The 13,741-nt window shown below is 54.2% G+C and overlaps 1 protein-coding gene and 1 long non-coding RNA gene across 3 annotated transcripts in view; one reads left to right on the top strand and one right to left on the bottom strand.

Moving 5' to 3' along the window:
- LOC128154573 (uncharacterized) overlaps positions 1 to 2,431 on the top strand; it is a 17,052-nt gene extending 14,621 nt beyond the window's left edge. The window contains exon 5 of the long non-coding RNA XR_008239377.1: positions 603 to 2,431. This is a non-coding gene — a long non-coding RNA (uncharacterized LOC128154573). The remainder of the gene's footprint in view (positions 1 to 602) is intronic.
- The window catches only part of BAK1 (BCL2 antagonist/killer 1), a 19,481-nt gene extending 5,740 nt beyond the window's left edge, over positions 1 to 13,741 (bottom strand). The window contains exons 1-5 of one of the 2 annotated variants that reach the window (XM_052815395.1): positions 13,541 to 13,741; positions 9,310 to 9,429; positions 2,757 to 2,889; positions 2,480 to 2,623; positions 103 to 283 (exon numbers count right to left, since the gene is read on the bottom strand). In XM_052815395.1, coding sequence (XP_052671355.1) covers positions 103 to 283; positions 2,480 to 2,623; positions 2,757 to 2,889; positions 9,310 to 9,397 — 546 coding nt within the window. In that variant the 5' untranslated portion in view covers positions 9,398 to 9,429; positions 13,541 to 13,741. Of the gene's footprint in view, positions 1 to 102; positions 284 to 2,479; positions 2,624 to 2,756; positions 2,893 to 9,309; positions 9,430 to 13,540 lie in introns of both variants that reach the window. The other variant, XM_052815394.1, reaches the window with a different exon arrangement.

Below are 13,741 nucleotides of genomic sequence, written 5' to 3'. Positions count from 1 at the left end.
GTGCCGTAGTCCCCAGGCTGCACCGTTCACCGGCCGGAGCACGGCTGCCTCCCCTCGTCCCCGAATTCCCCCCGGGACAGCCCCGCGCTCCCGCTGGCTCACCCATCCTCCCTGCTGGGCGATCCACTGGGCGATGCGGTTGCGGAGCATGAACTCCGAGACGTAGCGGGTGATCCAGTAGAGGAAACCCCTTGTGCCGTGCTGGTAGACGTGGATGGCCATGCGGTAGCCGAAACCCAGCAGCGCAATCACCCGGCCCCAGTTAATGCCGCTCTCGAACAAGCTGAAATGAAGCCGATGGTCTGATTAAATCACTGCTGTGGCTGGCTCAGACCTCCCTAGTCTCTGCATCCCGGGCCACGGGCTCTCGAGCAGTGCCGGTTGCAGAGCAGGGCTGGGGATGCTGCGTTAGTTCTCAGGGTGCATCCCAGCCACACAGACAACGTAGTCATTTTGTGGCTAAGCGACACGTGGCCGCCCATGACCAGGATGTGCTTTTGGAGCAGAACAAACACAGTCTCGGTCACAACCGCTGTTTGTCTCAGCCAGGTGGGTTAGGGATGTCCTAGGGAAAAGGAAATTTCCAAATCCTGTCTACACAGCTACAAGCTCTGAATTGCTGGAGGGGAAGCTTTGCGGTGGCTGTTGTTGACCCGCCACCTTCCTGCCTGTCCTGCCTTTCCCTGAGGTCTCCATCCAAAGGCAGGGCACGTCAGCTGCCTGGAGGTCCTGTGTTTCCATGGGCAAGGGTATTAAACAAGGTAAGCTGGAACTGGTGGTGGTTTAAGCCGTCAGGCTGTAGGCTGCAGCAAGCTCAGTAGCTGCTACACGTGCAGCCAGGAGCAGGAACTACCACCCACCTGTCCCAGAGCACCCCTTGCTTGTGCGGTCATACCTGGAGGAGGTAAGGAAGTTTAATTATATCTAAGGACAAAGCATGTTAGAACAGGATTTTCCCTTTTCCTGCACAGACAAAACCCCTCCAAGAACAAAACCTGATCCTTCCTTAGACTGAGGCTCGCAGGGGCTGGGGGTCTCCAAAATGTGCCTACTCGATGCCTACTGCTTCTGATCCAGCTTTTGGTTGCTGTGGGCACAAACTGCATTGCTGTGGGCAGGTTTGGCACTGATTTATCTAGACCAGTTTTTGAAGGTGTTTTTTCTGGTTTCTAGCAAGGCAAGCAAGAAGGAAAAAAGGGCTGGGGGGGCGGGCGGAATAATAAAAAGAGTAGACTCGGGCTCTGTGTTTTAGTCTGGTGCCCTGTCCTAGTGGTCCCTGTCTGCACAGCCGAAGGGAACTGTCTTCTCTGCAGAGCCCTGGCGTGGAGCTGCCACCGTGCAGGTGGCAGAGGGAGAGGGAAGTTAGAGCTGGGGAAGGAACTACAGAGAAACAGGTAGCGCAAAGAGAGGGACAGAGGTTAATTTACCTGTTTGCGGTGCGTTAACCGCCTCAGGCTGGCAAAGCGGTGAAAACAGCGCAGCATGGCTTCCCAAGGACAGGGGAGCAGGAAAAGGACAGAAGAGAGGCAGTTAGACAACAAACACTGAGCGGAGGGTGCCCAGGGACGGGGCTGTGCTGGAGCCAGGCGTGCTCGGAGGAGCGACGGGAGCCTGGGACCTGGGAACCCAGAGACCCCGGCTTCCCTCCTGGCTCTGCCAGAGGTCTTCTGCATGACCCTGGGCAAACCATTTCACATGCATGCTTGGTTTCCCTACAGACAGAGAGAGGTGAGAACCGAACCCCTCAACAGCCACCTCGATCCAAGCCTGTACTTCGGGCAATCGGGGCTGTAAGTCGTCCAGGTGTTTGCCTTCGCTCTTCACCCTGTTGCTGTGCTTTGCGTGGGTGAGGCGGGCACGCATCGCCTGCACGAGATGGCTACAGGCTCTGCAAGCCCGCGGAGCATCCCCCATCCTGAGTTAGTTGGATCCTGTTCCCTGTGGACCACGCCAAGGGCAGCGAGTACCTGCCCATCCCCACAGCCTGCAGCTGCGTTTGCTTTGTGCCTCTGAAAGCCTGACTCATCAGGGCTTTCCAGCTATCGAGCAAGCAGCAGTGGGACCAGCAGCAAGTCTGCCATGGTCCGGGGCTGGTCGTACCCCTGAAGGGGAGCTGGGACATTCACTTGGCTACTGATGCACGGGCCATGCTTCCCAGGCACGTTCCCCCAAACTTTCTGACCCCGGTCAGCTTGTGCAAGGACTGCGAGGTGATTGTCAGGCGAAGACTGTCCGAACAGTGCACAGGAGAAAGAGCAGACAGGCAGAAAACACAGGAACTGTCACGGTGAGCTCGTTGGGAGCTCAACCCAGGGACGGTGGGTGAAGCTTGAATGGACAGGGTCTGCATACTGGGGTAACTGCTCTGGGGTGGGGGCAAGGGTTTAACTGACTGCATTGCACCCCATCTGACCCTTCCTTCCCCGGTCTTCTCCAGGAGAAGGCATCCAGCCCATGCTGAGGGAGCCTGTGGCCTTACCTGGAGGCTATTCTGGTGAAGTGCTCATAGACATTCTCCTTGGTGGGCTGCAAGGATTTCAGCATGTAGCGAAACTCCGCATCGTACCGCTTATTAATGTCGTCACCGATGATGGCCAGGCGCCTTCCTACCAGGCTCCCGGTGCTGCCCAGAGGGAAGACGGCGTTATGGAGAGGTCAGCAAGACCGGTAAGCAGGACTGAGGGGTGGATCTGTAATAGAGCCTGGCTCAGAATGGGGTTGAGGAATGTGCATGCGGTTGGTATCAGAGTTTTTACCTGCCCAGCTCCTGCTGGATCTCCACAATCTCTGGGTCCATGGGCACCTCCTCCCCTCTCTCCTCTCTCTCCTGTTGGTAGCGGTAGAAGGCATAGCTCCGAAACACCTCCTCCGTCTCCTCCACCACCTGGTCTTCTGAGAGAGACAAAAGGAAGAAAAGTCAAGGGAGAAACTTGTCTCCCCCCTTTCCCAAGTCGGAAAGAGACCATTCCCTCATTTTCAGCCTAAATTTGTGCTGTTTGTATTAACTCTGGCCTTTTGCAGTAAAACAAAAAGAATCCAACATAAATTAGTTCTCAGAAAACTAATTTTTAAGCCAGTCTTTGTTCTTCGGGGCACAGGCCCACCTTTTGAATCCATTTTTGGCAAGAGACAGCTACAGGACTGTCACAACACAAACCAGATGTTCAAGTGCTTGTGCTTGGCAGCTCTGTTACCTCTTGATAAGGGATTTGCTCAGCACAAACAAGTTCAGGAATCTCAGATTCAAACCCAAACGGGAGGCAAAGCTCAGTCTAGTGCTGCCCATCAACCCTCAGCAAACAATCTTTGTTTTTCAATGTCGCCAACGATCTTGCCCTAGCATGGCATCAGCAATGATGTGGTGAGCAAAAGTTAAATCGGTCATTTTGGTATAATTCCTTGCCGATTCAATCACGCATCACTGGTCTCGCAGACACCCATCGGCCCGTCAGCGGCAATGCCAGGGCAGGGTTTGCAACTTCTGCATGAGCTGCTGGCGGAGCAGAAAGGAGACAAGCTTTTGAATAACTCCTAAACTGTAGCCCAGAGAGGTGACTCCCCATCTTGCGCTTGAAAGCAGGTAAACAGCCAGGTGATAAGTTTGAACCGAATGCCTGTTCCTGCTCCAGCACACCCATTGCCACTGTGCGAGAGCGGACAGTGCTTCGCTAACAAATACCCGTGGAAGCAACGAGCCCGTTGCACGGCGAGCGGGAGGCTGCAGCCGGGCAGGGGGGTGAGCTGAGGCTGGTTTTGGGTGCCACAGCTTCCTTCCCCTGCTCTTGTAAACAAGCAGGGCTCGGCACGCCAGGTATCCAGGGTTCAGCGGGGGAACGCGCCCGTGCGGTAACGTCACCCGGCCCCGATAGCGCGCGAAAACCGACCCGGCTCTGCGCGAGCAGGAAGCGAGTCGGAAACAACTGGCGTCGACAAGCGCGCGCCCATCCGAAAACGGCTCGAGCTTGAGACCCCCACGCGTGTCCCCCGTGCCCACGCTGCTCGGGGAAGAGCAAGGGTCTGGATGTGGCCAGGACCTGCCCCCTCCAGAGCAGGGAGCCCCCGGCGAGGCGTTTCAGTCCTGTAGGTACCATGGTGACCGATACCTTATCACATGCATTACATAGCTCCTGGGGAAAGTACCCGGACTGTCACGGGATGTCTTTGATTACAGCTCGGTTTCAGCTGGCTCAAGAAGCAATCTGGGCTAGAGTACCAGTTCCCAAACTGATGGCAGCCCAGCTAAGTCATGCCGCAGGGCTCAGGGGGAGCTGGCCCTAAGGTCCCGGTAACACAGTTCTTCCCAGTTTCTTTTCTAAGATGCAAAATTTGTAGGGGACAGAAACGGTATGGATGGGTCAGAGCCCTGCTCATTTGACAGGGTATCACCATTCAGGGTGGAGATTCACAGCCATTAAACAAGGTGCAAAGCCCAGGTAAATGAGCTACCCGGGGCAACATCAGAAGCGCAGAACCCTGCAAACCCGTGGCTTTAGGTGATCATCCTGCAAGGCGTGCTGGTGACATGCAGCAGCACATCTGCACCAGCAACACCGTCTAGCAGCGGTGCAGCTCACTGCAGCCAACCCAGTTAAAACCCTTTCCCAGCATGCCAGTATATCCACCCGCCAGACTGGCCATGCAGTTCTCTGGCCACTGGAAACTGCATTCCCAATGCAGAGATGCTCCTGCCTGAGCAACATGCCAGAGCTGGGATGTCAGGACCTGGCCTCATGGACACAGCTGTCCTGGCAACACTGCCCCATAAAACCCTGTATCCAAGTCTCCAAAACATGCCGTGCTACTCGTCACCGAGTTTTTCCAGCTGGTCACATCGACATGGACCACGTGCGGCTCCGGGGAGACTGGCCCAGCCCTGGATGGGGTGCGGGGAAGGGAGAGGACCTGTCGTGCAAAGACTCAGGTTACACAGAGTTTGGGTTGGGTAAATAAAGGTGAAGGGAAATGACAAGCCCTGGTCGCTGTGTTTTCAGGGGATTGTTTTTTGTTTTGCAGGAACAGGTTTATTTGGCGGTAAACAAATCCCACCTTATGGAGGAGCCAGCAGAGCCAGTGACCGCTCCACCGAGAGCCAGAAAACGAAACCGACTGACTCACAGTTTCAGTGAGACAGGGTAAACACACTGCGAGAACAAAAGAGGAAATAAGTGTACCAAAAAAAATCCCTAGTTTTAATTACCCCAAGGCGCTATTTTTAGTAACACAAGGACAGGCGAACGCACATCTTTTTCCCCCAGGTGCTAACCCACAGCACCCACTGGGACCATCTCTGGGTCTCTCCCACTCAAAGGAAGAGGATCTGGATCAAGATTTGCCTTGTGGACTCCCAGTACCGGCAGCGGAGAGAGGGAGAGCGGTTCGGAGCTCCTCTGGGATCTTTGGTCTCCCTGTGGGATCATCGGGGCCGTGTTAGGGGGCTCACGAGCTGCTGCGAACCCCCACACTGCAAGGGAGGACCTGCTCCGCTTCTGCTTCACGGAGCAGCGACCCTGTCATCCTCGGTCCCCAGCTCACTCTCAGCATCTAGACCAGACCTGCCCCAACAACCTCTTGCCTGGACCCACACTGTAGGCAACATTGACCGGACCCCGGCCAGTCTCAAATGTGCAACACCTGCATTTCTGTGCAAGATCCTTTATTTCTCATTGTTCTCATCTCCCGCAGAGCAGCTGCGCTACAGTAAAAACTGGCAGGTCTCACCAAAGTTATCCATCAGACCTTGTTACAACTAAATAGCCTTGCTACAGACTGTAATAATGACAGATGCAACCTGGCAGCATCTCTTTCGAGCTCAGGAGACAGGCAGTAACTACACTGAGAGGTGCATCTGTTTGCACAGAGGGAGATATCCAGCCTGGAGACAGCTACTGGCTTCGAAGGGAGAAGACAGCTCTGGGGAACCAAGAACCGTCTCTGGAGATTTCTGCCTTGAGGGGAAGCTCAGCTCCACCTCATGGTAGTTGCAATTCAAGTGTAGGATGAGCAGTATCTGGATTTGGGTTAGCTTCCACCGGGCAAGGCAGCCCCTTGTGAACACTATCACCTGTCAATAGCAATGGAATCCAGGATCAAAGGCTGATCAACCTGACACTGCATCATGCTGGCATAATCCTGCACAGCTTGCACCCGAGAGCAAAGCTTCTAGACAGGGAAATGGAAAACTGCCGTCCCCAGAGGCATCTGCACAGCACAAAGCCCTTCCCCTTATTCTGCTATTTAGAACAAGTATCTTCTCACCCAAAAGAGGAGCAATATTCACAAACAGCCTCCCTGCAGAGCTAATGGGCAAACACCCTTGGCTTTAAGACAGAAATTCATCTGTCAGTGAGGGAGATGCTCTGGTCTAGATTCTGGGCTGGACTCAAGAAACCTGCTTTAATTCTGTTGTTCAGTGGTGTCCCACCAACACAGCCAGAGCTACACGCTTTCAGGAGGGGCTGGGGGCTGCAGCAAGGTTTTTCTCTGGTACTTTGCTGCCCAAGCTGAGACCTGTCCCATATTTGCTAATCTACTGAATTGCAAAGGGACGCTGGACCCAGTGCTCAGTGGGATGCTTGAGATGGGTGGGCATCTCAGCTCTAGCAATATATCTTCCTCTGCCCCATCAAGTTTTTCAAAAAAGACTTTTTGGGGCATCCTTTGCAGGCCAGAACAAAAGAGTCACGAGGCAATTCCATAGCAGAGTTATTTCCCAGCACAGTCATCAGAAGGATGATTTTTTTTTTTTCTTTTAAAAAAGGAAACCACATATTGATGGGAGATGCAGTTCAATGGGAAGTCCAATACTCTTGTGTGTGTGCTGGAAATAGGAACTGCATGGGCACCAGACGGAAGAAAAGTATGTTTAAATGGTTTCAGGTGCTCTACAGAATGTATGAGAATCCAGGTTTAAACAGGCAGCTCACATTTTTCCTACTCATTTTGTAGGTGGTGTGGGAGATGAAGACACTGAGACACTCGCAGATGCATGACTAACATCCCCAAGCAACTATTTATCAGTTCATGACTTGCTTCACATGCAACATCAAGTCCAGAGCTAAGATAAACAACTAAGGACCAAATCTCACACCTCTCCAGGTATGTTACGTGAGTATTAAACACACACGGACAGATGAGAAAGCCCAGGTAATCTGAGGAAGAGAACAATTGCCAATCTGACTCTGCAAACTGTGAGGCAGGGTGGCTGGGCTTTCCATGCACAGCCCTGACACCCTGGACATCCTCGCAGAGACTGACATCAAAGCTCTCTCCATCTCCCTAGTAATAATGAGTGGACATAGCGATACATTGCTTTTCTCACCAAAGTACTTTGGGATTCCAGCTAATGTGGTCCGCACAGGAGCTGAGTGTGACCACATAAGCAATATTTTCATCACCTGGACTAGCCCCTCTGCAGTGCAGCGGGCGCTGAGCTGCATTTGGCATGGTTACCTGCAAGTGTGAGGACAGCCACGTCCATGGCGTGTCCCACAGATCTAAGCCTCGACGGAATTATCCAAGCCATTCCTGTAGCTGTGTGCGTACCCTGGCAGCACGTCTGAACAGGGAGGCACTGCCACCGCCATGTTACAGATGAGAACCGGAGGAGGGCAAGGTTACTTTTCTGAAGTCTGAGCCCTGTTTCCTAAGCCCAGCTCAGCACCGTTGGTCCTGGGCCTCCCACCCCATACTGCCAGGAGTATGAAGCTCCTGCCTTCGTCCACCATGCCCTAAAACCACCAGAAGTGCAAATTGCCACCCAACCTAGACAGAAGCAGCAGCATCTTGTCCATGCCCTGAGCAACGGCTGGTAGAACAAGGGCTCAGAACGATGCTCAAGCGAGTCCTTGAGCAGCAGACAATCTCTTTGCTCCCTACCGCATCCAAAGATAAACAAACAGAGCAAGCGAGCCCTAAATGAAAGCCAGGCTTAATACCTGTTGAGGAAAACCGCCTTCCACCCCGTAATCCCATAGCGCGTGTTGGTGGAAGCTGCACATTTCTGTTTCCGCTGGAGTCCATGAGGCTTCTCCCTAAGAGGCATGCAGATCCCACCTCCAAATTCCTGATGGACCCCCTGAGTTTTGGGAAGCAGAGGGATGCCAGTACCGCCAGTAAGTATTTGCAAGTGTACAGGAAGCGTGACTGTACGACAGTGTGGTTAGAGCTCAGGGCCTGATCCTCTTACTGGTTTTCACATCAGCATCTCATTGGCCTCAACAGGAAATCAGCATACGTAAACAACTGCTCTTATTTATTTCTTCTCATACCTTGTAGACTTTGGTAAGGGAAGGACAGGGTATTTTTTCTTCCAGTGTATTCACGTAGGATCTAGCACAAATGGTACTCTGAGATGTAGAGGAGTCCAGGCAATACCAGAGTATAAATAACGTTATCAGGCCAATAAAACAGCTCTGAGCTGGATCTGAGCTCAAATACATAAGCAGTTAGGTATAGTTTCTAATCTCCATTATTGACAGAGCCGTAGTGACTCAGCCTTATTTACAAGTCCACCTGCAAGCAGGTTAAGAAGTCACCCATGTTTAACAGCTTTCTGTGCAGTGGCATTTTATCATTTGGGGATGAAACAGGAGCTGAGGTTTTTCCTGGGTTCCTTTCGGCCCCGTTCCCAGTTTCACCCATTAGTGTGAAACGCAATTACACAGTCTGCTGGGCTCGGCACACAGGAGAAACGGACTGAACCGCTTCTGAATGCTGGCGAGCCATAACTTTTCATTGCTGCTATGCCAAGGCACACCGGAGACCCGATTTCATCCAGCAGCCGATGCAGCAAGACTGAAACCAACTGCCTGAGACCAGGCGCTGCTCAGCGAGACGTGTTTTTTCTCTGTGTCTTAAACATCAAGTACCTTTCGCTCTCCTGTGCTCAGGGAAGGGAAAGTAAATGACATCAGGAACCAGACGTACATCTCGCAGCCAAGCCGGGGTGATCTGCCCCACGTCCCAACCCCTGTGCCCGGTGGCACCCCGCTATGCCTGCCTCAGCCTGCCTGCCCAGAGCTGCCAGCGTACCCCAGTCCAGCAGCTCCCTCCGCACTATTTTCTCCGTGCCTTTCAAGCCCCTCTTGCTGCCCACCGCGCTAATCCAATGCCAAGCGTCTCCCAAAAGCATTGAGCGTGTGCTCTCCCCGTTCAGTTCAGCTTTACGGAACTGATCTGTTATCCCAGTCTTGCAAAGGGCCCTGGAGGTATGAAAAAACCCCATCTTTTCAAAGAGACACAGCAGGGGAAAAAAAAAAAAGAATGGGTTGAAAATGCTTCATCCCCTGAATATCACAGCAACCTTTTTACCTGAGTTGAGCTCTTGTGACAGCCTGCGCCTGTTGCTTCCCCGGCGTCTGTGGGCCCTCGGTGGGTCACCGTCGTTCCCTGAGGCCATTGCAGAGAGATGCTTGGGAGTATCGGCTTTACCTGGAATGACAAGAGACAGTAAGCGAACCACGTTATGAGCAGCCAGAAGGGACACGGGGGCCTGGCGGCCCCTTGCTCCCTTACACAGCTCCCAGGCCAGCCTTAGGAAGCCCCTCCAGCTGAGCCAAGTGCTCAGAAGAGCAACGCTGCCTGCTTTTATCTCTGCCAGCAACCTGGCTCCTCCCTTCCCGGCACGCTTGGTCCCCGATTCCTGGCCACGCCAAGTCCCTTGGCTAGATTTTTTTCCTTTCTTCCTGCCTCTTCTCAGTAACATGTTTGCGGACAGTCATATGCCAGAAGAGAGAAGTCACCCAACTCCCTACCCCGCTTCGCCACCTCCCCACCCTTGCTGGAAACGTGCCCAGCTCTCTGACCCACTCAGCAAGTGCCACGGGCTGCACCGGCTCTTACTCAGCCCAGACAACAGCTGCATCTGCAGTGGCTTCACGCTGGGATGAATGCAAAAAAATCACGGCACAAAGGGCTCTACGACTCCCTGGCTGCACCCGGAGAAACGTGTCTGGGAGCTGAGTCGTGGGGCTCTGCTGCTGCCCGAAATGCTGCTGCTACCCCCACCTGCAACCACGACGGTTCAGAGCGCGGCAAGAGCAAACCGACCTGCAACCACACCGAGCTGCCGTGGCTCCCACGCGGAGCTGCAGCGACAGTGCCGATGTCTCCTGGCAAGCACCTCCGGCTTGTTTTCCACTACTTCTACAAGAGATGAGCTCTCTGTTTTCCTAAATCCACAGGCTCTAATTCCCCCGTTCCTTATGTTTCTTACTCTGAGCTCCTCTCAGAATAAGAAAATTAAGTGAGAACCAAACGCATGGTTCATATCGCCCCTGAACTTCACAGGTATCCTAAGCCCAGACCTGTAGTTCAGGGCTCATCGCAGCTCCTTTACCCTTCTGCTCATCGCACTGACCTCACCCTCTGGTTTTTGCAGAGAAGGAAGTGAGGCCACGCGGTTACCGTCAGGGTTAGAGAGAGATCACTGCAGGTCCTAGCCTGTTGTTTGGCATGCCAGTACATGTTCCCAGGCCAGACTTCTACAGGGCTGAACCGGTGGGTTTTCTGATTTGCACCAGGTCTAAATTCATGAAGACACATCAGCACCCAGAAGTTTCAATTGTATCCTGGGCAAAAATTTTTAAAAGTGCTGGTCATGGATAAATAACCACTTATGTCAAGATTAGAAGTGCAACACGTGGTCCGAGCTTACAACCTCACACTGAAGATTATTCAAAAGAAAAAATAAATTGAGACCACAAGCAGTAATGTGAAGTACGGCCTGCAGTCAAGATGGGGATGGGGGCTGGAAATGCAAAGCTTATCAGCCTGACTTAGAAAGCCATCGTGTCTTTGCGTAGCTGCATTCAGGGAGCCTGAGCAGCAGTGACACACAGACGGAGATGCTGTTTTTTCCTACGCGCCTCCGAGGACAGGATTTCCCTTTTCCTCCCCAACCTCAAACATCCCCATCCACGGAAAAGCTGAAAACGCGATGAGGATCAGCAGTTGAGACCGAGGGTAGAGTTGGGAGGAGAGCTGGCTCCCACTTGCCCAGTTCAGCAGAGACCCAGGCTCCAGAGCTGCTCCTCTCCTTGCTCTTCTCTGCTCCGGGACACATTGGAGACAGCTCAGGGAGCACTTGGAGCGGGTGCACGTGCCCCTGTCCCCTCCTCCACAGAGGAAACCCTCCCGTGCTTCCTCCGCTGCCGTCCCCAGCTCCTCCTCGGGCGCGTAGCAAGGCTACAGCTGCAGCCCACCTTGCCTAGGAAGACCTCTGTGCCTTTCAAGAGGAAGCAAGACCAGACTCGGAGCAGCTCTCTGGAGTTCGTGGGTAAGCGAAGCAGTATGAGTTTCTACTGTACTCCATGCTGCTACACCCAGAGGATGTGCTGAGCACTGGGGAGGATGCAGACGCATCCAGGCAAAGACTTCAGCTGCCTCTGGAGCTTTTAGAGTTTGGTCTATCGGTGCAACTGACTGTGTTTCGCATCAACCTGCTGCCTCTGACCCAGAGCTCAGGCACAGATAACAGGGAATTTCTGATGCAGACCTGGCTGCTCAGTATGAAGGATGGCTGGTAAGCGCAGGAGTCCAGTGCCGGAGAAGCAGCTGACTCAAGTGATTCTTCACATTTGCCATCTGCCAAACCCGTAGGAAGCAGCAGGCTGCGACTGTGGCCGTCATTTAAGAGGAACTTTCATTTTCAGTTTCCTTCTCAATATAGTTTCTTGCAGTGCTTTCTTCTCTTGCAACATGGGACACGGCAGCCCTTTTGCACATGCGCACATCTGGGACCGGCAGCTACATCCCTGTCAGCATGCTGCCGGTCCCCAACCTCCTTCCCGGGGAGCACCCTAACCTCCTACTCCTGCAAACCAAGTGAACGCCCAAGATAGCTCACTGCCAGTGTCTGCTGGGGTCAAAGTGCCTTGGACCATCCTCTCCAGTATCAAGAGTGCTGCTGCCCAGATTCCTCCTGCTTTCCAGCCCAATGCCCCTTTGATTTGCCCCGTTCTGCCTTTGTTACTGGAAAAGAGCAGGGAGGGGTGTTAAGGAGGATGACACCTGTACCCTTAAAGACAGCCCAAGGCTCCAGGACTTGAGACGGGGCTCAAGAGAGGGTTTGGGGGAAGCTGCAGGTTACGGGGAGCAGTGTCTAATTCTCAGCAGCTGCTAAAAGATTCAGCTCCACCCTGACTTTTTGCTCTTGTAGGAGGCAGCAAAGGGTTAAAAGCAGCAGACAGCACCTAGGATGTGGATTTAGCAACACCTCCAAGATGGCACGGGAGTCTTATCTTTATTAACTAGTACCTGCCATGCAAGGAATCAGCCTTCCTGGAACCTGCCAGCCTTCCCTAATAAAAAAAAAGACCTTTGCCTCAACTGTTTCTCAGTTCGCCCTCATCTCCTTAAAGGTCTCTGACACATTTCCTGTGTGACCTCATGACATGCTCACCACTTCTCCCAACTTTTCTCCAAAGGAAAGTGCCTGGATGCCGGGAAGATGGCGGGACCGGCCCAGAGAGGGGGGCAGAATTGCAAGCTGCAGGAGAGGAGAGGATGTGCAGGAGCAGCCATTAATCCCTATGAGCAAGTCAGGCTATGGGGCTCTGAAGTCACCCCCGACGTGTTATGAAGATCCTGTTCCAGGAAGCGCATGGAGCATCCTCTGGGACGAGCAGTTCACAGGTCTGGCCCTGGGCCCGTGCATGGGACTGATTCCATCACGTGGCGGGCAGGGCAGCTAACTCTCTCCAGGACAGAGATCCCGCAGGACTCCTGTGCCCTACTGACATCCCTGCACGGACAGCGCAGAATCAGGCCCGCTCCTCCCAGCCTGCCATAGAAGAGCAAACAGGTGAGTTTGTCCAGTTTGGTGTTTACCCACGCAGCACGGCACCAGGGTCCAGCTGGCCCACGAGCCCCAGCAGATGCAGACGGTGCAACCAGGGTCCCCCCACAACCCCGCGCACCCGCATTCCCGGAGGTCCCCGGTGCTGCTGGGCGGGAAGCGGTGCGGGCGAGCCGGCAAAGCCACACGTGCCGTACCCGTGTCAGGTCACAGCTCAGCGCGGGGTGAGACGGTTATCACCCCAGTACAACTCTTCCCACCGACACCTCAATCAACTTTGTCCACCCTGAACCCCCCCCACTGAGCGCTGGCATGGGGATGCCGGGAGGGGCTGTCACCACCGCGGCCCTGCAAGGAGGGGGGAAAAACCCCCCACCTGGAGAAAATATTATTAAAAAAGGTGATATTCCCTCTTTGGGGCAACGATCAGCTCAGAGCGAGACCTTTCAGCCCTGGCCCAGTTATCGCACACACCGGAGCGCTGCTTTGCTGAAGTACCCCTGCGTACTTTAACCTTCTTCACCGGGCGGTGCAGGATGAGGCCCTGCGGCTCTTCCCACCCCTCCCGCCTTGCCGGGCTCCCCCGGAGCCCGCCGGCACCCCGGGGTTCCCGGTACATCCCTCCCCCGGCTGCCGGCAACCCCGGCCGGGCCCGGTGAATAAAGATAACCCATCCCGGGGGGGAGGCTGAGGGCGATGGGGGGGTGGTGTGTGTGTGGGGGGGGTTGTCTCCCCGCTACTCACCGCGTCCCGGCGAGGACCAAGCGGGCCGGGGTGTCCCGGGAAGCTAACGCATCCCGGCGGGGAGCTGCTCCATCCCCGCCGCCTCCCTTCCTGCCTCCTCCCCGGAGCGCGGCGCGGGGGAAGGAAGCGAGCAGGGCCGGGGAGGAGGAGGGAAAAGAAGGGAGAGAGAAGGAAAAAAAAAAAAAAAAAAAAAAAAAATAG

The sequence above is a fragment of the Harpia harpyja genome, chromosome 19 (assembly GCF_026419915.1).
Source record: "Harpia harpyja isolate bHarHar1 chromosome 19, bHarHar1 primary haplotype, whole genome shotgun sequence".
In the NCBI taxonomy this organism is placed as follows: Eukaryota; Metazoa; Chordata; class Aves; order Accipitriformes; family Accipitridae; genus Harpia; species Harpia harpyja.
This window is presented reverse-complemented; position numbering and strand designations above follow the sequence as displayed.